This window comes from Ictalurus punctatus, chromosome 2 (assembly GCF_001660625.3).
Source record: "Ictalurus punctatus breed USDA103 chromosome 2, Coco_2.0, whole genome shotgun sequence".
Classification (NCBI taxonomy): domain Eukaryota; kingdom Metazoa; phylum Chordata; class Actinopteri; order Siluriformes; family Ictaluridae; genus Ictalurus; species Ictalurus punctatus.
The window spans coordinates 19685915-19710981 of NC_030417.2; the positions used below are offsets into that span (position 1 = coordinate 19685915).

Consider the following 25067-nt stretch of genomic DNA (forward strand, 5'->3'; position numbering starts at 1 on the left):
ACACTCAGCGTCTGCTCAAAGCATGTTTTAATTACTGTAGATCCATGAATCCATTTAAATCCAAAGGTTAAATACCATAATCTTTTTTTATGTATTTATTTATTTATTTATTTATTTATTTATCTCGACTAAAGCTTATACCTTTCATACAAAAATCCACATTAAAGTCCAGCTGCTCCAGCTGTCTGTCATCAATAAGGCCTCCAGCACTTACCTGAGGGAGGCATAAAGCAGCCACCTGAGAGCTGTAAAACTTCTTCTCACAGGGTTCCAGTGAAAGTAAAGCAAACAAAAGCAGGATCAGATTACAATTCACACACCTTAAACAAAAAAAGAGCTTTCACACACCTGCAGCAACGAACGGCCAAAAACGGTTTAACTGAGAACTCAGAGAAAGTGCAGAGCCATCGCTGTGTAATCAAACATGACATTACAAAATATATATATTATATTTATTTATTTATTGTACTTTTTGTACCACATATGTAGACTGAAATCGTTGAATGTTTCCCCAAAAACATTTTTAAAAATCCACTTGAAACGTTTTTAAAAATGTTTGATTTTGTGTCATTATCTTTTGGAGCTATCATGAGAGCCAGCAAGATTTTCAAAAATATATATAAAAAACAATGATATTTTTTTCAACAAAAAACAACAACAACATTGTTTTGCTATAAATGCACGATTGTGCATGCTATTTTCAAAAAAACATTTAAAAACAAAACAAAACTATTTTTAGCACTTCCTGACATTTATCATTCTTTTTGCGCTGCTCTCTGATCTGTGATCAGGGGCAAAACCGCAGGGAATGATGAATTGTTTAGATAGGACAGCTCCATCATGGACAGACATATTTGTCTAATCGTAATAATGTGCTGATTTTGTTGTGATTTCTATTTTTAAGCTGCAGTAAAGTTTTCTCCATGTTGTCACTGACCTGCTCAGGGCTCCTTTGGTGTTACTCCTGAAACACAAACACACACATACACACACACACACACACACACACACACACACACACACACACACAAAAGCTGCTGCATGTCTGTGTTCAGGGTGAACTTAATCCCTGTGCTGATTTTGCACTGTTAGTTTCAGACTAATAATAAATAGCCGAATACAAGCTTCATTTAGCGACATGCAATCTGCAGGTGGACAGCACACTTAAATAATAACTAGGGCTTACGGAGGTTTAGATATGTTTGTCTCGCACCTCTAGGGTTGGGGGTTCAAATCTCGCCCCCGGCCTGTGTGTGTGTATTTTGCATGTTCTCTTCGTGCTTCGGGGATTTCCTCCGGGTACTCCGGTTTCCTCCCCCAGTCCAACGACTTGTGTTGTAGGTTGATTGGCATGTCCAAATTGTCCGGTGTGTCTGTGTGTGAGAGAGATTGTACCCTGTGATGGGCTGGAACCCCACCTTGTGCCAAGGGTTATCTGGGATAGACGCCAGGTTCCCCGCCACCCTGTGTAGGACAAGGGGTATGGAAAATGGATGGATGATCCATCCATGATAGAAAAAACTGCAGTGGTTTCTATTATGAACCCTGAATATAACTTTAAATAATGACTGACTGTACTGGTATTTTTATGAATGTTTAGAAATGGTATTGCTTCCAGTGATGTTCTTTGAGGTAAGATCACAAAGCAGTTTTCATGGCTGGTTGACTGTGCCTGCATTTCAGTTCATTTGCTTAAAGGAGATGTTTCCTGAATTAAATAATAATAATAATAATAATAATAATAATAATAATAATAATAATAATAATAACATTGTGCCCTGCGATGGACTGGCACCCTGTCCAGGGTGTACCCTGCCTTGTGCCCAATGCTCCCTGGGATAGGCTCCAGGTGCCCCGTGACCCTGAAAAGGAGTAAGCGGTAGAAGATGGATGGATAATAATAAATAATAATAATAATAATAATAATAATAATAATAATAATAATAATAATAATAGTTTATTATTTATAAGTTAAAACATTTATTTTCATTTCAATTGAGTCATTTATGCTGCATGTCTGAGGTAAAACGACAGAATATTTTACTGTATTCAATAACTTTAAGGCATGGATATTCCTATTTTCTTAGATATTCTCTAATTTTATGGATTTTTTTTTTTTTTCTTGGATCCACATATGTTTTATGAACATTGACATTTTCTTGGATATAAAAAAATATTTTTTGACTGTCTTTACTTTTTTTATTTGGACATTCTCATATTTTCTGGATAGTCTTATTTTCGTGGATATTTCATATATTTTATATATTTATTTAATTTATTTATTTTATATATTTAATTGGATATTTTATGCGTGATGTTTTATTTATCTCTGCAGCGGAACCTTTTATTAGCAGCACATAGTTTCAGGCCGGAGTCTCTTATTCTGCACAATGTATCCGGAAGTTTGATAGCAATATGGCGGATATTCCAAATGACGCTCCTCAACGTGAGTTACATAGAATAGTTTTAATTACCAAATTTTGTCTTTTAATTTAAGTTACATTGCAGTACTATTGATACTTATTGTATGGACTATTCGCCATTTATATAAAATAAATAAATGAATCAAATGGCTTTTTATAAAACTTTAAACCCAACTCGCCTATGTCACTGCCGGGCTGATAGGGAGGCTGTGTTCCAATTTGTTCCCCTCTCCCTGTATGAGTGCGCTATGTAGGGTGTAAAGTAATGGGTTCTACAGCGTATCAAGTGCACTTTGTATATAATAACGAGAGATTTGGAATTAGAGCCGAGTGTCGGACTACACTTAAGTGCTGTGTTGTATTTTTCTCTGAACTTTATCGTCTTGTTCAGCTAAAACCGAAACCTTTAAATAGTGTTTAAGCAAAATACGGGTTCTAAAATTAGCCAGCTAGTGTAAAACCCCTGCAATTGTCGTGTTGTGCATTTGTACTTGAGTTAATTTTGTGGGTTTATGTGTGTTTATTTATTTTTCTTCTCCAGATTGTCCAGGAACCAGCAGTGAGCAAGCTGGCAAATCTTCAGCTTGTGAAGGATGTCCGAACCAGGCCATATGTTCCTCCGGTGCTTCCAAAGCTCCAGATCCTGGTACCTTTTTAATTCCTCAACATTATTGATCATCTCTTCTCCCAGATTTTCTAGATTTTTAAAGTATTTATGTATTGAACATCATTGTCAGAACTTTGCATCTTACACTCTTGGGACCGCTGACAATAAACATTTCTTGACTTGTTCTTATACTATTTTTTATCCTTTTTTTAAGCTGTAGAGGAGATCAAGCTGAAGTTGTCCACCGTGAAGCACAAGATTGTAGTTCTGTCTGGTAAAGGAGGTGTCGGGAAAAGCACGTTTAGTGCTCACTTGGCTCACGCCCTGGCTAGTGATGAATCCACAGAGGTAGGTTCATATTAACACAAGGTACAATAAAATACACACTTCCAGCTGTTTTTGTGCCTGAAATAACCAAACGTTCAACAAATAATCAAAAAGAAATATTTTAGTAAGCATTATGAATAAACAAATCATGAGAAATTCACTGAATTTGAACATTTATGTCTTTTCCAAACTGGAATATGGCTGCGTTCATGCCTTGTCGGAATTACTGTAATTACTAGGTGACAAACCGGGCATTCTGCTTGGAGCTGTTCACGTTCTTGGACTCGGAATTAAATGAATCGGTGTGAGATGATGATGTTGATGACTGCACAATTACATTAAACTGTATTGTATGTCTTTAGTTTATTTTCACATTAATCTTGTGTTATTTAGACCTAGTCAATTTTACAAATTATTACACAGAAATATTACAAGTATTATATTAGTAGCGGTGGTACAAGGCAGAGCTCTCAGAAAATTCCTAGTTTACAAGTTGGAATTACGAGTTCTATGAGGACGTGAGTGCTTTTTATAAGTCGGAATCTTGTAACTACGGTAATTACGACATTACAAGCTTTGTTTGCTGATTTGTAGAGAGCTTCTTCAGTTCCGATGATTCTTCAGACGGAAATCCTGAAACGAAAGACAAAAAATTCCCACAAACTGAAGTCTATCAGGCTTAAAGATTGTCATATTATGAGGGTTTTGTGTAAGCAGTTTAAGCTGCAGTTGTAGTTTAACAAAAGCGAATCTTTTAAAAGTGTTGAAAGTTAAAACTGTGTGCTTGGGTGATTCGTGTCCTCTGATGACCTACAGTTTGTGTGCCTGCTTTATTGGCTGGAATTCAGTCGATGCTGACATTAATAATTTAGTGACGACCATAGAGAAAGGTTTTAAAGTTTTTGGAGCCTTGAAGATGGAAAGCAAAGGACGACGTTGAAGAGATTGTGAGGGTTATGACACTAAAGCATCTGCCTCCAAAAGGGTCCAATCTGCAAGGCGGAGTCCAGTCACAAACACCTGAGAGTGTAAGCAGGGGGTACAGGTGAGGAAGCTCAGCTAAATCAGGCTCATATTAAAGAGTAACACACTCATATATCTGTTTATAGTCACACTTAACTTAAACATGTTAGTCCCTGTTCTCACTCACGGCATAACAGACATGAATGCCGTCTGTTTCATGTTCTGTATCTAGAATATTGAAGAAAAAGGAGGTTACATGAGAACTGAAAACAGGAAATATTATTCGGGATTTGTTTCCTTGGAAATTTAACATCTAGTTTTTATTGGGGGGAAAAAATCATCAAGACAATCTGAGGCTCTTAAACCTGATATAAAAGAGAGAGAGATCAGTGAGGTGAATATTTATAATAGTGTAAAATGACACTGATACGTACAGTGCATTTAAAATAAAAATTAGACCAACATTACAACAAACCACAACACTAAACAATGTGGGTAAGGATAAAATGACACAAGATTGAAAAAGCTTTCACAGCAGTGATGAATGGAACCTAAAGGTCAGATGTTACTGTAATAATAAATAGCAGTTACATTTACATTACATTTATTCATTTAGCAGATGCTTTTCTCCATAGCGATTTACAAATGAGGAAATACAAGCAAAGCGATATATCAAGCAGAGAGCAGTACAAGTAGTGCAACCATACAGGATCTGTTAATTGAGTTCCAGAAGAAGCAAAGTGCACAGAGTAGAGGTGTAACAGCCAGAGTAATTTTTAAAAAAATTAATTTTATTTATTTTAATGGGATGGTTAGGTGTTCACGGAAGAGGTGGGTCTTTAGCTGTTTTTTGAAGATGGTGAGAGATTCTGTGGTCCGGATTGAGGTTGGAAGTTCATTCCACCACTGAGGGACAGATAGTGTGAAGGTTCTGGAAAGGGACCTTGAGCCACGCTGAGTAGGAACTACTAAGCGCTGGTCATTAATTGATCACAGATTGCGTGAGGGAATGTAAGCCTTCAGGAGAGTGTTGAGGTAGGGGGGTGCTGTTCCAGACAAGGTCTTGTAGATGAGCATCAAGGCCTTGAATTTGATGCAGTCTGCTACAGGAAGCCAGTGGAGGGAGATGAAGAGGGGTGTAAAGTGTAGTTGTGTGTGTGTGTGTGTGTGTGTGTGTGTGTGTGTGTGTGTGTGTGTGTGTGTGTGTGTTTGTAGTCTTGCCTACAGAGGGATAATTAATTACATCATATTTTCCACACTCTTCTCTCTGCAGTGTGTACGCTGCTCTTGTACTCGAGTGCCCTATTTTGTGTGTGTGTGATAGAAGTCTCCCATACACGACCTTTACCAAGGCATTGGCTCTGAGTGAACCATGTGTGTGTTTTTTCTGTCTCAGCTCTTTGACCCAGGGAAAGAAAACATGATTAGAGAATCCCGTTAGAAATTTAGTGTTTTATTCCCACTTCCTGCTAATATTCTGTTGTCCCTGACACACACACACACACACACAGAGACAATTTATCTCCGACTCCTGTACACACACGTGTCTAAAATAACACATGGCCGTTTTCCCAAACATTTTAGAGAAACACGTTCTCTGAAGGTCGCATTTATAACTAGATCTCTAGCTTTAGTTACACCCTTAAAATATTTCAAATAAAATCACTACTCTTAGTGATTTTGTTTTACACTAAAAAATTTTTTTTTTGCAGCATATTTATATGTGTAAAATCTGTTTTTTTTAAAAAAAGTGTAGTCATTATTTTTCCCCCCTCCATTTTCACTGAGGTAATGAGCAGCAGCTCCACTAGGGGTGGATGTGAGCTAGGAGCAGAAGCGTTTTTCCCTCACACACTGTGTGTGTGTACTGCAGTACACACGCTCACACACACACCGCCCACATGTGCAGATGATTAATACTGGTATCATTCGTTCACTCCACATCTGTTTTCCATTTTATTTCCACAAAACGAACACTGATTTCTTAATATAAAATCATCATTCAAATCTTAAATAATTTTTTCCCCTCATTTTTCATTCCAGCCATCCATTTTGTACCGTTTATCCTACACAGGGTCGCAGTGAGCCTGGAGCCTCTCCCAGGGGACTCGGGGTACAAGGTGGGGGACACCCTGGAAGGGGTGCCAACCCATTGCAGGGCACAATCTCACACACACACTACAGACAATTTGGATATGCCAATCAGCCTACAGCGCATGTCTTTGAATTAGGGGTGGAAACTGGAGTACCCAGAGGAAATTCCCAAAACAAATGAGGTACATTTGAATTGAGCCCTCATTTATCAACCTAGTTGACATTTTTAGCAGGTTGTCGTTCACTTGTCCTTTCTTCTGGGTCAAACAGACAAACTGTCAAAATATATATACACCTAAAGCCAAGCATATAGCTCTAGACTGTCCGGTGAAATAGAAGGAAATGGCAAGGAAATAAAACGGGCCAGAAAACAAGCTATTTATTGTTTATTAGGGGGCCAAGCGCCAATGTTTTCTTCTTCTTCTGGCTAGTGTGTCGAATGCAGCCTGTAGAACCATCTGGTAAAAAGTTGGGAAATTTGGTACACTGATTAAGGAGGGTCTAAGCAACATTCTGACCAAATTTGGGCAAAGTGTTGCTAATGCTCTAGTGCCACCATCACTTTTGGGCCTAATTTGGAAGTATGTTTATGGTCATAACTTCTGAACCGTGGGTCCCAAATTTAAAAGCCAGGCATCCCTGGGTTCCCTGCATTCAGAAGAGTCCAAGGCACCATATGACGCCAATTTCCACCTAATTAGATTTTCCACCATTTTGGATTTTGTCAAAAACTGTTTTTTCGCTACTCGTCCTACAAATTTTGTCCAATCATCATCATATGTGGCACATGTCATTTTCAAAGTAAGCCTCACAAAAGAATTTTCAATCCTCTAAACAATTTGAGCGTAACGGGCCAATGAATCTGACAGCGAAGCCACCAAACAGAAAGTGAGGCTGTATTCCAGCAACAACCTTGCATTCCGACACAAATCTTGGTAGGCATTATCAGGACCATGACCTGAGACTTTCCAACAAAATTTGTGACAGTGCCAGCTACTGGTCAAAAGGTACAATAACATGCTGAAAATGTTTCCATTTAAGTGCCATTTTTGCTACTCCTCCAAATCTTGTCCAATCTCTGATACTCAAAACTGTTCCCCTGTAACGCACTGGCAAATGAGTGAAACTACAAATCACTCTTGAATCCCTTTGCCTAAAGTTATGGCTCTGCTTTCCTGTGATTGCTTATTTGCAAAAATTATAGTGCGTCTGTGACTGTGCGGCTCACCGAGTCTGTGTGCTTGGCCTCTGAAAATGCTGCTTGCAGCTTTAATTATTATTATTATTGCTGAACTTCCATCTGTAAATCATCATTTTCTTTCTCTCTGCTGTGGGGGGAAAATTGTAAAAGCATGACATTCCTAACATTTCTGCATTTCTTCTACTTTATTTCCTTTCATTCTTATTTGTCTTTGCCAAACTCTATCCTTGTCACATAATGGAGGCTGAGAGAGAAGCAAGTGCAGGTTAGATAGTTTAATACAATAGTCCAATGGAACAGGCAGAAATCAATAAACAAAGACAGGCAGAGGTCAGGCAAACAGTCAAGGCAAAGAGACAAGGTCGTAAATGTGAACAAGGTCATAAATGTGTACAAGGTCAGAACCAGAATAAACTAGCACGGTATCAAGGCTTGGAAATGACAGAGATGAGGCAACTGCACGTATACATCGCAAAGAGTGAATGCACAGGAAGTCCTTTTATATTGTGGTTGTGATTGCATGGTGAATTGGCTGCAGGTGTGTGTGATTAGAATGAAGTTGAGTGTTCTGGGAATTGCAGTCCATGGTGGCCATGCTTGTAGGCTGCAGTGCAGGATGGGAAATGTAGTCACTGGTTTGCTGTGATATGACAGTCCTGTATGATTTCTCCTGCGTTCTTGTTTTTCTCATGATTAGTTATTAATAATTTAAAGATTTTATTATTTCTCCTTGTATTACGTCCATACTTTGTTCTTACTCTTTTATCACCACTAATTTCATTGTGAAGCACTTTGAGCCACATTTTAAAGATGTTGCTTTATTGTTAGAAGTAGTAGTAGTAATATTATTATTATTATTATTATTATTATTATTATGTGGCTTAGAAGTCAATGATCAGGAAAAATTAAGCTTGTTCATCAGAAGGAAAGTTGTCAGACTCAACCAGGAAATGATCTAACTTTCCATGGACTTGTGTTTATTTCGTGTGCAGATTTTTTCCCCTCTGCGTTCGTCAGACCTGCTTCACTGACAAGTGACGGATGACAGATTTTATGCAAATGACTGGTGATTTTTATTAGGTGACAAATCTGAGTGAACGTGTCCAGGAAGCCCAATCACACCACACCGCATCACTCCCTTACCGTCTCAGATCACACACAGGAAAGTTTCAGCTCACGGTCTGACCACGGCTCACTGTTACTAAATATATACTCGATAAAAACATGCATCGTGATGAGGAAGTTTCCCTCCCAACATATAGGGTCATGTGCAAGAGTTTACATCCTTGTGTGAAAAAAGGAATAATGTAGCTCTGTTTACTTTTATTTATTTATTAAATATATAAGTGTAAGATGTTAAAAATGTAACGTGGGTTAAATTTGTTACACGAATAACAGCAGCAGAAATAGGAGCAACCTTAAAATAACTTTTTAAATGACGGTCACATGGCAGTGTTTATGAACACCATCGACACATTGTCAGAAACCACAAAAATAAACACATTATATGGCCAAAAGTATGTGCACCCACCTTGTAATGATTGAGTTCAGGTTTTTGAGACAGAATGAGTTGCACTGAAGAGCTCAGTGACTTTACTGTTACAGGATGTCACCTTTATCATCTTTACAACAAGTCAGTTAGTGAAATTTCTGCTCCACTAGATCTGCCCCAGTCAAGTGTAAGTATTGTGAAATGGAAATGCCTATGAGAATCAACAGCTCAGCTACGAAGTGGTAGACCAGGCAAACGGGAAGAGAGGGAACGCCGAACGCTGTAGCGCATAAAACTCACCTAGTCTCTGTTTCATCAGTCACTATAAACTGTTGTAATGTTAATAATTACACATTCATATCAGGTGCTAACACAATCTTAAGGCATTATACACCGTTTTGGAATTAGTTACATAATTACAATTAGTTCTCTATGAGCGTTCATAACGCGTTATATGTTTATGTTGTATACTGCATCGTGACTCACCAAATGAATTACCACAGAGATGTTATCAGGAAATCTTATAAAGCTTTATGACTTTTGGAAGTGTGTCTGCGACTAAACGTAATGCACTCTAGGACTGATAATTGGTGTTTATTAATAATATAATGTGTTCTGAACAACAGTTATGATGCATTCTGACAGCAAATTATAAAACAGTTGCATAAATGATTATAACAACGTGTATAATGCTTTATGAATGCATTATAACCCACACATGCATAGAAAGTGTTACTGAAGGATATGTTTTAGAGCAAAATTCATACATATAAAGATCGAAAATAAATATTGTGATTAGAGATGTCATTATAGCACGTTTTCTCTTCTGATACTGGAGCCTTGAGGATTTCATTTCCAATACTGATGCACATTCAGGTTTTTTTTTTCTCTTTAAAATCTTCATGAAATGTGTTTTTCATGGTCGACGGCTGCACACAAGCTTAAGATCACTATGACTGGTCACTGATTGTGTTCTCTGGAGTGATTCATCGTCTCACCATGGATGACTTTTACAGTTACAATCAAAATTATTCAACCCCCATTGCAAATCAGGTTTATTGTCAAAATTTAGACTTTCATCTGTTTGCAATGAACAAATCAAACAAAAGCTATTTAAATTGAAACACAACAAATGCTTCAAGTGGTTTCCACAAATTCAACTGAAAACTTATGGTTCAAAATGATTCAACTCCTTCATGGCAAGCATCTTGAGTACTTATGAATAGAGCACCCTATTGCTGTTATGACCTGCTGCAAACAAGAGACATAGCTTCTGGCAGCATCCTGTTCCTCATGAACAATGGCCTCCAGTTCAGTAATATTATTGGACTTGCGTTCTGTAACCGTCTTCTTCACATCCCACTAGAGATTTTCTGTGGGGTCAGGTGACTGATGGCCCTGTAGAATCGTCCAGGTCGTCTTCTGCAACCAAGCCTTTGTGGAATTTGAGGTATGCTTGGGATCATTGTCCTGTTGGAAGGTCCAATGATGCCCAAGCTTCAGCTTCCTCACAGACAGCATGACGTTTTCTCCTAGGATTTCCTGATACTTCAATGAATCCACCTTGCCTTCCACACGCTGCAGGTTTCCAGTGCCAGAGGATGCAAAGCAGCCCCAGAGCATCACCGAGCCACCACCATGCTTGACTGTGGACAGAGTGTTCTTTCTTCATTCCTCTACTTCCAGATATACCGCTGATCCATCGTGCTGAAAAGTTCCAGTTTTGTTTCATCGCTCCACAGAACAGAATCCCAAAACTTCTGTAGCTTATTTATATGATTTTGAGGCGACTTTTCTTGTGCTTTTGGGTCAGTAGTGGTGTACGTCTTGGAGTTCTGGCATGGAAACCTTCTGCGTTTAGTACATGCCTTCTGTGCTCACTGTAACCTCAGTGCCTGTTGCCCCCAAGTCTTGCTGCAGGGCTTTTGCAGTCACTCGCGAGTTTTTCACAATTGATAGCTTCCTGTTTCTGCCCCGTCCAGGTATTTCATGCATTTTCTACCTCTAGCCAGTTCAGGTATTTCATGTGTTCTAGCTGAAGCACACCTGGTGCAACTAATGAAGCCCTTGATTAGTTTCATCAGGTGTGCTTGAGACACCTGTTTTGCATATTTGTGCTGTTGTGTAATTTCAAAACTGGAGAAATCATTATAAGTTGCATTTTCAGTTGAATTGTAAATTTTGACAATAAACCTGATTTGCAATGGGGTTGAATAATTTTGATTGCAACTGTAGTCCATTTATGTATTCATTTCGTCATTCCGTTATTCATTTATTTATTTTTCACCCGGTTTGGTAACCTTGTCATTAATTTATGCACTGTGTCTAGAGTGTATTCCCACCTCGCTCCCCATTTTTCCTGGGATCCGTGTAGACCGCAACCCTGACCACGATGAATTGTTTATTGAACATAAATAAATGAATAAATATAACGTTTCCATTTAGTCATTATGATTATTCCATCCTTTTGCCATGTGTTAGAAAGAAATACACATACATACAGGCACAAATACACAGAAAGACCAGAATAGAAGAAGAGCACAAAGAGGAACAGGAACCGGTGGGACTGCACGTCACTACAGGTCATGCTGTTATAGGAACGTAATCAGTGACCGGGAGCTATGTTTTTTTCATTTATCAGCACAGCCTGACAGTTTTATTCCTCTTACACCACACAAGTTTTTCATAGATTACAATTCTTTGTTTGTAAAAGATTGTCATGTCCTACTCTATCCGTTTTATAGTTATTTTTAATGTGAAACACCTGTGAAACGAGTTAGTTCCTGTTTCCACTGGCGCTATAAACAATCGCTACTTACTCATTACTTTCCCTCAAGTTATTAAGCAAATAAGGCAGCTGTCATGCTACCATATACACAAGATGGTAGGTCAGTAGTGCCACTAACCCATTTCATGCCCCCACCTCAGTTAACACCCACTCCACCTCCTTCTGCCATGCCAAAAAAAAAAGCCAAATTATTTTCTGGATTTATTATTTAAAAAATGAATGCAAAAAACAAAGGAAAGGATCGTTTCAATATTCTTTAAAAAAATTTTTTTTTATATTATCCGTATTTTTAAACTAGATGTTATGATGATTAACATTTTCTTCTTTAATTCCAGGTGGCTCTGCTGGACGTGGACATCTGTGGACCATCGATACCCAGAATAATGGGGCTAGAGGGAGAGCAGGTACGACAACACAGTGCTTCAGTCACTAACATTTCAAACCCAGTCTGGATCAGGAAGAGAGCGAGAGAGAGGCTTGGATTTCAATGGAAAAACAACAGACACTTTTATATATATATATATATATATATATATATATATATATATATATATATATATATATATCAAAAATTAAATCTCAAGATTTTTTTTCACGACAAAAGGGAGCAGGACCATGTGTGATACGTTATTAGCGATGTGCCGTTTAGTAATGATTTAAAAACTAATTGTTGGCAGATCTCTGTAGTGTAAAGTGGAATAACACTCTTGAAATCATAATTTTAGAGGAAAATAACTGGGGTGTATTATTTTTGTATATCAGTGCAGTTTGTTGCTGTTCCTTACAGTTTAGCGAGGTTGTGCTGAGGAGAAAAAAAAAATACTAGACACTTGCATGGTAAACACGTTTAAAGGGTTTATACCGTGAGGGAAAAAAGTATTTGATCCCCTGCTGATTTTGTACGTTTGCCCACTGACAAAGAAATGATCAGTCTATAATTTTAATGGTAGTTGTATTTGAAGAGTGAGAGACAGAATAACAACAAAAAAATCCAGAAAAACGTATGTCAAAAATGTTATAAATTGATTTGCATTTTAATGAGGGAAATAAGTATTTGACCCCTCTGCAAAACATGACTTAGTACTTGGTTTAAAAACCCTTGTTGGCAATCACAGAGGTCAGACGTTTCTTGTAGTTGGCCACCAGGTTTGCACACATCTCAGGAGGGATTTTGTCCCACTCCTCTTTGCAGATCTTCTCCAAGTCATTAAGGTTTCGAGGCTGACGTTTGGTAACTCGAACCTTCAGCTCTCTCCACAGATTTTCTATGGGATTAAGGTCTGGAGACTGCCTAGGTCACTCCAGGACCTTAATGTGCTTCTTCTTGAGCCACTCCTTTGTTGCCTTGGCCGTGTGTTTTGGGTCATTGTCATGCTGGAATATCCATCCACGACCCATTTTCAATGCCCTGTCTGAGGGAAGGAGGTTTTCACCCAAGATTTGACGGTACATGGCCCCGTCCATCGTCCCTTTGATGCGGTGAAGTTGTCCTGTCCCCTTAGCAGAAAAACACCCCCAAAGCATAATGTTTCCACCTCCATGTTTGACGGTGGGGATGGTGTTCCAGGGGTCATAGGCAGCATTCCTCCTCCTCCAAACACGGCGAGTTGAGTTGATGCCAAAGAGCTCCATTTTGGTCTCATCTGACCACAACATTTTCTCCCAGTTGTCCTCTGAATCATTCAGATGTTCATTGGCAAACTTCAGACGGGCATGTATATGTGCTTTCTTGAGCAGCGGACCTTGCGCGCGCTGCAGAATTTCAGTCCTTCACGGCGTAGTGTGTTACCAATTGTTTTCTTGGTGACTATGGTCCCAGCTGCCTTGAGATCATTGACAAGATCCTCCCGTGTAGTTCTGGGCTGATTCCTCACTGTTCTCATGATCAATGCAACTCCACGAGGTGAGATCTTGCATGGAGCCCCAGGCCGAGGGAGATTGACAGTTCTTTTGTGCTTCTTCCATTTGCGAATAATCGCACCAACTGTTGTCACCTTCTCACCAAGCTGCTTGGCAATGGTCTTGTAGCCCATTCCAGACTTGTGTAGGTCTACAGTCTTGTCCCTGACATCCTTGGAGAGCTCTTTGGTCTTGGCCATGGTGGAGAGTTTGGAATCTGATTGATTGATTGTTTCTGTGGACAGGTGTTTTTTATACAGGTAACAAACTGATATTAGGAGCACTCCCTTTAAGAGTGTGCTCCTAATCTCAGCTCGTTACCTGTATAAAAGACACCTGGGAGCCAGAAATCTTTCTGATTGAGAGGGGGTCGAATACTTTTTTCCATCATTAAAATGCAAATCAATTTATAACATTTTTGACATGCGTTTTTCTGGATTTTTTTGTTGTTATTCTGTCTCTCACTGTTCAAATACAACTACCATTAAAATTATAGAATGATCATTTCTTTGTCAGTGGGCAAACGTACAAAATCAGCAGGGGATCAAATACTTTTTTCCCTCACTGTATATAGACAAAAGCATGCAAAAATAGCCCCAAGAGTTGACTGTAGATGTATACAGTTGAGGTCATAAATTTACGTACCACCTACAGAATTTGCAAAATGTTAATAATTTAAAAACAATAATTTTTAAAAAATTTTATTGGATGATGAACGACTGTGTTTATGTTTTGTGATAGTTGTTCACGAGTCCCTTGTTTGTCCTGAGCAGTTAAACTGACCACTGTTCTTCAGAATAATCCTCCAGGTCCTGCACATTCTTTATTTTCCAGCATCTTCATATTTGACTCCTTTCCAGCAGTGACTATATGATGTCGAGATCTGTCTTTTCACACCGAGGACAACTGAGGGACTCGTACACAACTATTACAAAAGGTGCACCAACTGTTGCACACGTTCACTGATGCTCAAGAAGGTAACACGATGCATTAAGAGCCAGGGGGTGTAAACTTTTCCAGGATGATCAGTGTAAATTGTTATTTTGTTTAAAGATCTGTTTTTTTTTTTCACTTAGTACTGCCCTTCAGAAGCTACATAAGATATTTCCAAGTTTCCCAGAACACAAAATAATAACAATTTACATCGATCATCCTGTTAAAAAGTTTACACCCCCTGGTGTAAAATGCATCATGTTGCCTTCTTGAGCATCAGTGAATGTTTGCACCTTTTGTAATAGTTGTGTACGAGTCCCTCAGTTGTCCTCCGTGTCAAAGACGGATCCCGACATCATATATCCGCTGTTGGAAAGGGGTCAAATATGCAGATCAAAAAAATCATACAGTGAACATTGTCTTTGTTCCTCCTTGAGCTGTCGTCATTGCTCATGGCTCTTCTCTAGAAGTTTCCATTCCACTTTCTACTCGCCGTGTTGCTCAATGATGTGGCAGGAGCACAGATTTCTCAAACATTGGAATGCACTATACAAATGAGCAATTTTTTTTAACCGTCTTTTGTCGTTTTTAGAAATACGTGTTTTTAGAAATGCACTTTTTTTTCCGTGTGATTTTGGTCTCTGTTTTTTCCTTTTTAAGATCATGGCTTAATGGCTTATAGACGGAGTTCCTCTTTTCAGATGTGGCTTGGTTGTGTTCCTCACAAACCACAGTGATCTTTAATTGCTTCTAAACGTTACAGTTTTATATTGCTTTCTTTTGTGTGTGTGTGTGTGTGTTTTTGTAAATTCTCATCCTAACCCACTGCATAAAGTGAGGAATAAACCACTGTGTGTGGCGCCGTTATGGTTAACTAATCAACAGTGACATGGTGTGTTGAAGCAGAGACACTGCTGCTACCCTGACGTTGATTATTTTCCTCTAAAAGCACGTCCTGGAGTGTTTTATTCCTCTCACATCACAGCAGAGTGTCATCAAGTACAATTTCTATTAGTTATAGCTGCAGTATGTGTTTGGAGTGTTTGTGATTTGTGATCTATGTGTGCGTGTAGGTTCATCAGAGTGGCTCTGGCTGGTCTCCTGTGGTGAGGATCTGTGATTTAAATGTTCTAGATTATACTATTTACACCTCTAAAGCTGAATAAATGTTAAAAAGTTGAACCGCGCGTGTGTGATTGCAATTAATGTCACTGTGTGTGTGTGTTCTCTCCTCAGTACGTAGAAGATAACCTGGCTGTCATGTCCATCGGCTTCCTGCTCAGCAGTCCTGATGACGCTGTGATCTGGAGAGGCCCGAAGAAAAACGGTGGGTGGAGCCACGAGCTGCTGTGAGGAGGAGAAACGAGACTTCCCCCAACTCTGCACTCATCTCAGCACACTTACAGCAGTGACCCCACCACACCTTCTTCTGTTCTTTTCTTTCTTCCTCTTCTTCTTGCTCCTCGTCCTTTTCTTCATCTTCTTCCTCTCGTCGTCTTCCTCTTCTTTCTTTTCTTCTTTGTCTTCTTGTTCTTCCTCTTCTTCTTCCTCTTCATTGTCTTCTTCCTCTTTGTCTTCATCTTGTTTCTTTTCTTCTTCTTCTTCCTCTTTGTCTTCTTCTTCCTCTTTGTCTTCTTCTACTTTGTCTTCTGCTTCCTCTTTGTCTTCTTCTTTCTTCTTCTTCTTTGTCTGCTTATTGTTCTTCCTATTCCTCTTCTTATAATGCCGTATCTTGTCAGATCTACTCAGTAGATTTCCTCGACACCATGACAGTCACGTCGTATGACTGTTTGAAGGGGACATGATTTCCTGAACCGCACGTGGCTTCTCTCGTGTCACCTGACACCTTGATGCTAAATGGGAAGTGCTGCAGCATGTTTGCTCCCAATGTTATTTGTACCTACCACCAAACCACCGCCATGTAACCAAAATCCAAACAGTACATAGTGCTGAAAGGTTCGATCTGCACCACGTCAGCGCACCAAGTCGTATGCAGCTTTATTTTCGCTCTATATTTAAATAGGATTATAGCACAGAAGGCCATGTGTAAGACCTATAGGACCTGGTGAAGCAGTTTATATCCTACACTGCTTGGGGTTTTTTTTTTTTTTTTAAACACTACTTCGAGCCAGTACACCGGTTTCACTTCCTCCAAACGGATGAAAATGTCATTGGCACACAATTTGCGTTCATCACCTGCTCCGCTGTGGGTGACACGGTTCCCTTTCAGCACAAAAAAACCCACCCTGTCAGTGCTGTGGTGGTTGAATATGCTAAATTATTCCCCAAAAGTACACAACATGGTGCATCGTTGTGTTGATATTTCCGATATGAGATGGACAGCGCAACGGATAAAGGTCCTGCAATTAAACACAAGGGTGTGGGGCTGTTATAGTACAATAATATACATGTGATGAAGCAGAGTCACTCGTACCATCCTCATGTTGATTCATTTCCTGTATCACCACGTCCTGAAGCGTTTTATTCTTCTTACACCATAAATGAGTGCAGTTTGAAATATTAAAGAGCATCATGTTGGACTTTTTATCTGATTCTGGTTACATTTAATTGTGTTGAAATGAGTTCTCGCTTACGTTATAGAAGATCTAAACAATCGTTCCTTCACCAACATCTCTTTCTTTCGTTCTCTCTCGACGTAAAAAAAGTACAACCTCAGCTTGGCACTTGTCATTTTATCGAGAAACTATCAAGCGTAAACCTTTTTGTCCTAAAGACGCCGGAAATAGTTCCAGCTTCTACTGAGTGTTACAACAATCAATCTCTGCAAATGAGCGGTTACTACAGAAACGTATTGGAATCAGCATGATAGTTATAAATAAACCTGTGATTTGTTTCTGCACTAAAGTCAGAGCTACTGTAATAGAAAATGAATCATCATTATGACCAATCAGAATCCAGGATTCAGTCAGTAGCGTTTTTTTTCTTCTTTCTTTTCTGCAGTACATCGTAAGGAAATGGTTATTTCCTCGTCTCCTGGTGATGGCACTATGTCAAGAAAAACAACAATAAAGATAAATATTTATTTTTAGGAGTCTGTTTATAACCTATTGGCCCCTTTTTTGGGTGAGGGGGACTGTTATACAAGAATAGGAATATAATGATATAAAAATCTAAAGATCCAGATTGCTTGATGAGAAAAGGTGCATGCACTGCATTTCTCTGAGATTATCAAAGCTTACATGAAACCTTGTGGATGATTTTGAGGAAGTTGAACTAGGCGGACGGGAAATATTTTTACTTTTATGATTACGGATACATATATATGGGTGGATGTACGGATGTGTTTCAGAGATACAGGCCTAATGTCTGTCTCTCTCTCAACAAGCTGAATTTTTTTTTTATTTTATTCGGGAACGTCTGTTTGTGCAATAGCACAAGCGATAACAGAATGTAACTTATATGTTAGAAATGTAACTATAAATATATAAAAAGTATGATGTGTTGTTCTTTAATAAATATTAAAGAACACCACATTAACAACTGATGCTTAGTAGTGCGTACTCGGCATGGCTCATGGTCCCTTTCCAGAACCTTCACACTAACTGTCCCTCAGTGGTGGAATTAATTTCCAAACTCAATCCGGACCACAGAATCTGTCACTATCTTCAAAAAACAGCTAAAGACCCACCTCTTCTCTGAACACCAATCTAACCCCTAAAACGCCAACCCCACATTATCCTTTAAAAAAAACTTACTCTGGCACTTCCACCTCTACTCTGCGCACTTTGCTTTTCAAGATCTCAATTAAAAGATCTTGTATGGTTGCACTACTTGTACTGTTCTGTTTGATATATCGCTTTGCTTGTATTTCCTCATTTGTAAGTCGCTTTGGATAAAAGCATCTGCTAAATGAATAAATGTAAATACAATATCAACAATATTTAAATTTTTTTATTTGTATTTTTTTTTTACATTTTAATCATATTCAGACTGTGGTGTAAGAGGAATGAAACGCTTAAACATAATGAAACAGGACGTGCCGTTAATGCTAAATAATCAACTTCGGAATGATTCATTTCCTCTAACAGCACAACACACAAGGGGTTATTCCTTGTGTAACCTTTAGTGTTCTAACTGCTGAGTAATGCGTGTGTGTGTGTAGGAATGATTAAGCAGTTCCTGAGAGATGTGGACTGGGGCGAGCTGGACTACCTGATAGTGGACACACCCCCGGGAACCTCCGATGAACACCTGTCCGTGGTGCAGTATCTGAGTGGAGCAGGCATCGATGGAGCTGTTATTATAACTACACCACAGGTACTCACACACACCTCAGACTGACCCAATTCCATAACCTCATAACCTTGTGTAAATCAGGCCACATCAGGTTTCTTAAATTCTACTGTGGGGAACAAAAATCCCTTAATATGCAGCGATTACAAATAGACAAAAGATTTAGATTTTTCCGCATAAGGAAGTGAAGGATGTAATCCTCCTACCTCTGATCAACTTCCGACCGTTTCTCAATTTCCCCGAACAGGAAGTGTCTCTGCAGGACGTCCGGAAAGAGATCAGATTCTGTCAGAAGGTGAGGCTGCCCATCATCGGCGTGGTGGAGAACATGAGCGGCTTCGTGTGTCCCAAATGCAAGGCGAGTAAAAAAAAATTTAAAAATGAGATCGCCGGCGGAATTTACAGCTGTGTGCGAAAGTTTGGACACCCCTGGGTGAAAATGCATTAAACAAGGCTACAAAAAGCATTTTTAAGCTGTGATATCTGCTGGGACTGAGTGCTGACTAAGTACTGACTTAGTAGGGTGTCCAAACTTTTGCACATGCCACAATTACTTCTTTACAGGCTTTTTCCCCTCAGGTTCATCGAATCTAAAGTGTGCATTAACAGAATAAAAAATTCCTTCCTCATAATTTATATGTTATATACGTATTTTATTTTTAAAATAATGGGTGCATACCACTCTTTATATATATATATATATATATATATATATATATATATATATATATATATATATATATATATATATATATATATATATATATATATATATATTTATTTATTTATATATGTGTGTGTGTGTGTGTGTGTATGTGTATATGTATGCATGAAAACACCCTTTCATGCAGCACATTCATTCTTCTTCATCTTATCTTCTATTCAGTCTTTATTATAACCGATATCATGTGCCTTGTTTCTTAGTGGTTTCACACCGCCCCCAGATGAACTTCCTTAAATGGCAAGGTCCTAAAAGCGCACACACACACGTGCACACTGATCGACAACCATAATCTTTAAATCTATCTACTACTGGGCTTTTTATTTAATTTAATTTATTTTATTTTAGACTAGATGTCCAAATTCACAATTGTTTTTCAAAAAACAGTACTCCTAAGTAGCACTAAAAGTTTGTCAGCAAGTTAAGAGGAACTTTTACTAAAGAATAAGAACTTTTAATCTAAAAATAAATAAAGGGAGGCACTGATGTTTTAACCATGAATACATTCCAGCAGTCTGCATGCTTAAATCTTTAATTACTGTGCGATACTTTTAATATTTACTGTCATTATAGTTGACACGCCTTAAGTCCACAGCGATGTTGACGTCTATCTGGACGTCTTGTGGTCTTTGTGGTTTGTGATGTGATTTTAGTGACTAACTTTCTAAAAAGTTTGATAAACATGAATCCATCAGCTACTTTTTAATGCGGAAAGCCTCAAGATATTGGCACGTAAAAGTGATCAGGAATTTTAAAAAAGCCCAAATACTACAGTACCCGAAGTGCACGACTGTAACAGAGAGATTTAACATTTGATGTTTATTCAGTCAATCTTCATTAAAATGAATCAATAAACTTGAGAGCATTGTTTGTTGTATCTGAACCAGAGCGTGAATGTCCTCTGATCCGTGTCCATGTCATGTTTATGATTTAGATAGATCTGGATATTGGTGTCAGGTGTGACCTGCGTTTATTTATAAAACCTATTTCTATTGCATCTTCTCTTTTCCACTTCAGACAGGCATAAACACATTCTAATTTCCTGCTAAGATTTTGTTTAGCATTTGCATTTGATTGAAGTATCTTATGTGCTACTCAGCGTTGAAACCCTTAAAATGCCAAGCCCACATTATCCTGAAAAAATAAATAAAATAAAAAACCCACATACTCTGGCACTTACACCTCTACTCTGTGCACTTTGCTTTTCTAGAACTCACTTATAAATCTTGTGTAGTAGCACTGCTTGTTGTTCTCCGCTTGATATACGGCTTTGCTTGTACTTCCTCATTTGTAAGTCGCTTTGGATAAAAGCGTCTGCTAGATGAATAAATGTAAATACACTTTTTTGCGAGAAAATGTCACAATAGACTAAGCAAACGAATCGAAAATGATCACTCGCATTTTTATTCATTTACGAGAGGAAAAATAACCCGACTGTATAAACGGATTATTCTGTGTTTCTTTATTCCGCCTTTCTTTCTTGCCCCTGTTTGTTTTACATAGTGACCTGTTCTGAAGCAAGAGGTCGAGTTTAATACTAACTTTCAGCTTGTTTTTACATGGTAACATTGGTCTCCAAGGGACTTTCCCCACAAGAGGAACTTGGTGTATATATTTGCTTTATCTGAACTTTTATCCACATTGTAATCGTGAACACCATTTCACACGCCAGTCTAGAGAAATTCTTGCCATTTGTGGTGCTTTCCCATTAAAGCCCCTTCTTTGTTAGTGTTCAAATTTTAGCCTGTTTTTAAATTCTGCATGAAGGACTTGAGCAAGTTGCTTTCATGTGTCTGAAATGTTTTTTATTTCATGCACCCTTAAAACAGAACACGTCTCAGATTTTCCCTCCGACCACGGGAGGAGCTCAGCGGATGTGCGAGGAGCTGAGTCTGCCTCTGCTCGGCCGAGTTCCTCTGGACCCACGGATAGGTACGCAATGCCACGGCGTCGCTCGGTTCCAGATTCTGATTGGCCGGAAGGTGTTCGATTTATTCTCTGACAGTCACAGCAAATCACAGCTCCTTCACAGTTAATGTGCGCAATCTAGTATGTTATCGTTTCTATAGTAACAGCTTGTTCACAGAGGATGCACCACATAAACGGATGTGTGTAATCGTTTCGTGTCAGGATTTATTATTATATTTATCATTTATAGAAGGCGGTTCCAGTGTCAGCACTTTGTAAAGTCATAACGACACAACTGTAAATTTCTGTGTAAATCGACAAGCTTAGTTTTTTTTTTAACTTAAAGGCTGGTGAGAGCAGGAACTTGTCTCGCAGACCTTCCGCAACATTAAACATAGCCATAAATAGATAAAAAAGGCCAATGTGTCCTTCTTTAGTAAACAACGCTTGTAATGATTGGGGAGTTGCTTGTAGTACAACAGCAATAAAACACATCAAGATGTGCTGTTATTGGAAAATAATCACACCACTCCTTTGTTGATTATTTTTCTGTAATAGCACATCAGTTTGAACTCAGTACAATATAATAATGGAGTCTCTCTTTCTCTCTCTCTCTGATTAAACCAGTTAAACCACATCCTGCGTACTATCCCATTAATATTCTTCCTTCCTATTAGAATTTTTTAAAAAAAAAACATTTAAACAAAAGAGTCATTCTAAGAAATGGCGTATATAAACCATGTCATTTTGAGTATTCTTGTGATGTAGAATGTAACTTCTGTCGCCAGCAGTTTCTACCAGTTTCTAGTTCTCTCTTTTTTTTAAAACCGGGTTCCGCATTTGCTAATTGTAATTCTCCTTTTTATTTTATTTTTTAATTCAAAGGTCGAAGCTGTGACGAGGGAAAGTCTTTCCTGAATGAAGTGCCAGATTCTCCAGCGGCCGCAGTCTATCGGGCTATAGTGCAGAGTAAGATCAAACACGCACACAAACACAAACTTCCTGATTCTTTGTCTTTGTTTTGCATGGGTCATATCAGGACACACAACCTGAAGAGGAGGGCGGGTTTTTAACGATGTTGGCAAAACTGCCCACACGTACGCACACCTTGAGAGGAAAGCATGTGTTTGGTGATCTTTTCCTGATGAAAGCATTCTGATCTTTTTTTTATTTTTTTATTTCCTGCATTTTGGAACAAGACTGAAGAATGACAAACAATGTGCAAGAAAAATGATAGTATAAATATCAGGCTAAAATGCAAGCACAAAAGATCACACCTTGTGTGACTTTTCATAGGTGCACATTTTATACAGCGGACTCTACCTACATCTGTGCAAATTCTTTTTATAGTCCTGGGTAGGGATGCAGCGTGTTTCTTTTCAGACCTAAAGACTCATATTCTAAGAGTGTTGAGAAGGAACGTTTTATTGTTGGTTCTCGTTGATACTAATACTGACGCAGAAATGAGTAGAGGATGGGCAATCTGACAAAATATCATGCATCTCGAATGCTTTAAATAAATATCCTGTCCACATTTACCGGGATGATTTCCTAGACCACGAGATATCGTGTGTTTCCTGAGTCCTGCCGTACGTGTATGAGCCAAGGTCGAGTGGAGAGACGCAGGGTCGTCACCGATTGGTCGACATGATGACATTGTTGATTCTTACTAATGGAAACGGTGTATAACGACAGGTTAGTGGTAAAGTCACATAAACACCAACTCTGACAAACTTCACCTTCTTCCCAACACTCAACCAAGTGACTGCAGGAAAAGGGAAAGGTGTGCAGGAAGACGTGCCAAAAACGCACAGACGAACCACGTTTACTCCTAATGAGCTGCTACTGCAGAGCTAGACACACACCCGGAGGTGGGGCATATCCGTTCTAACCTCTACACAGGACTTATTGATGATAGCTGCTTGGAAATAATGCTTGAGTGGCAAGCGACTTGTGATCTTAAACATGTTCCAAAAGAAAGAAAAAGACGCCTGTGAGGTCAACAGCCGACAATCCCATGGCTGTGGCAAAAGGGTACAATATTAAACGACATGATGAGATGCACGCGGATCAATGATGGAACTAATGGAACTGCAGCACAAGTCAGTGTGGTTTTATTTTATTCTACTGACACCTAGAACCAACATTCCCCAAAATGACAGCTTTTGCCTCCAAAATCCTTCGTGTGTTCGGGACTATATATCTGCATGAGCAGGCTTTTTCCAGAACTAATATTAACAAGTCCAACCTGCACTCTCGACTCGCATACAGGCATCTGAATGACATTATGAAAATAGCAAATGCCCAAAAACTACAGATGCACTTGTTGAAGAAAAGAGATGTCGGGAAGCAGGATTTAAAAGCAAAATGCCCATGTTTCATGGCTTCAAACGGCATTATAAACATTAAGTAATGCATTACACATGCAATTTGTAGCATTTGAATTGTTTCCCCAGAAGTGGCAAAGTATAAAATGAAAACAAGAATATTTTTCTTTGTTTTTGTCGTTGTTTTTTGTTTTTTTCTCATTCTATTATTGTATTGGTGTCTTTAATGATGAGGTGCAGGTACAAAATGTTTGATTTTAAAAAATGGTGACCAAAAACGCTTTTTTTTCAGTGTGAACTGAAAGCCAAAACTTGAAAAACAAAAAAACTAATTTGTTGCATTTAATGTAGTCAGTACAGTGTGTCTGCAAAGATTTTCCTCATTCCAGATAAACTGTTTACATTCTTATGCTTGGCACTTCAAAACTTTATCCAAGTGTTTTAAATATTCTGTGTTCAACCACTTTGAACATATTTTGAAACAAAGTCCAATTTACGTGGCTGTTAGTTTTGTATATTTAACGAATTACCCGCCATGTTGAATCAGACAGAAATGTAATTCAGGCTGGTTTACTCATTTCTGACTGCGGCTGAACGCAGCATGTTTTGCTTTCTGGACAAACTGGCTTTCATTACATGGACGTCGTTATCAGAGCGAGGCCGTGTTGAAAACGCAGAGTGTTTCAGTTCCCAGTCAGACTCATAGCTCAGGTTTTGTTTGTGTTTTGCATGTAAGCAGCAAAACACCTGCTGAAGCCAAGAGACGATCTGTTCCTCCCCTGCTTCAATTGGCCTGTAGGGTTTGTTGTTGTCTTACTGCTGCGTCTCAGTGCTTCTTAAAAAAAAAAAAAAATTGGACAGAATCATGCTCAGGCTTCTGTCTGATTATAGACCCATTCACTTATTTCCCCACATCTGCCCAAACGTAACTCTGTCTGACTTCACTCTTCATACAGAACATAGTGCTAGAGTAATATATATATAATAGATAGATAGATAGATAGATAGATAGATCTCTCTCTCTCTCTCTCTCTCTCTCTCTCTCTATATATATATATATATATATATATATATATATATATATATATATATATATATATATATATATATATATATATATATATATATGA

The 25067-nt window shown here is 38.6% G+C and overlaps 1 protein-coding gene across 1 annotated transcript in view; it reads left to right on the plus strand.

The window, feature by feature from the left end:
• Positions 1-2396: 2396 nt before the first annotated feature.
• nubp1 (nucleotide binding protein 1 (MinD homolog, E. coli)) overlaps positions 2397-25067 on the plus strand; it is a 29972-nt gene continuing 7301 nt past the window's right edge. Inside the window, exons 1-10 of the mRNA XM_017488918.3 lie at positions 2397-2446; positions 2965-3069; positions 3245-3378; positions 12231-12299; positions 15801-15833; positions 15964-16054; positions 18851-19005; positions 19229-19339; positions 21532-21634; positions 22496-22579. Of these exons, the coding sequence (XP_017344407.1) occupies positions 2416-2446; positions 2965-3069; positions 3245-3378; positions 12231-12299; positions 15801-15833; positions 15964-16054; positions 18851-19005; positions 19229-19339; positions 21532-21634; positions 22496-22579 (916 nt within the window). The 5' untranslated portion in view covers positions 2397-2415. The remainder of the gene's footprint in view (positions 2447-2964; positions 3070-3244; positions 3379-12230; positions 12300-15800; positions 15834-15963; positions 16055-18850; positions 19006-19228; positions 19340-21531; positions 21635-22495; positions 22580-25067) is intronic.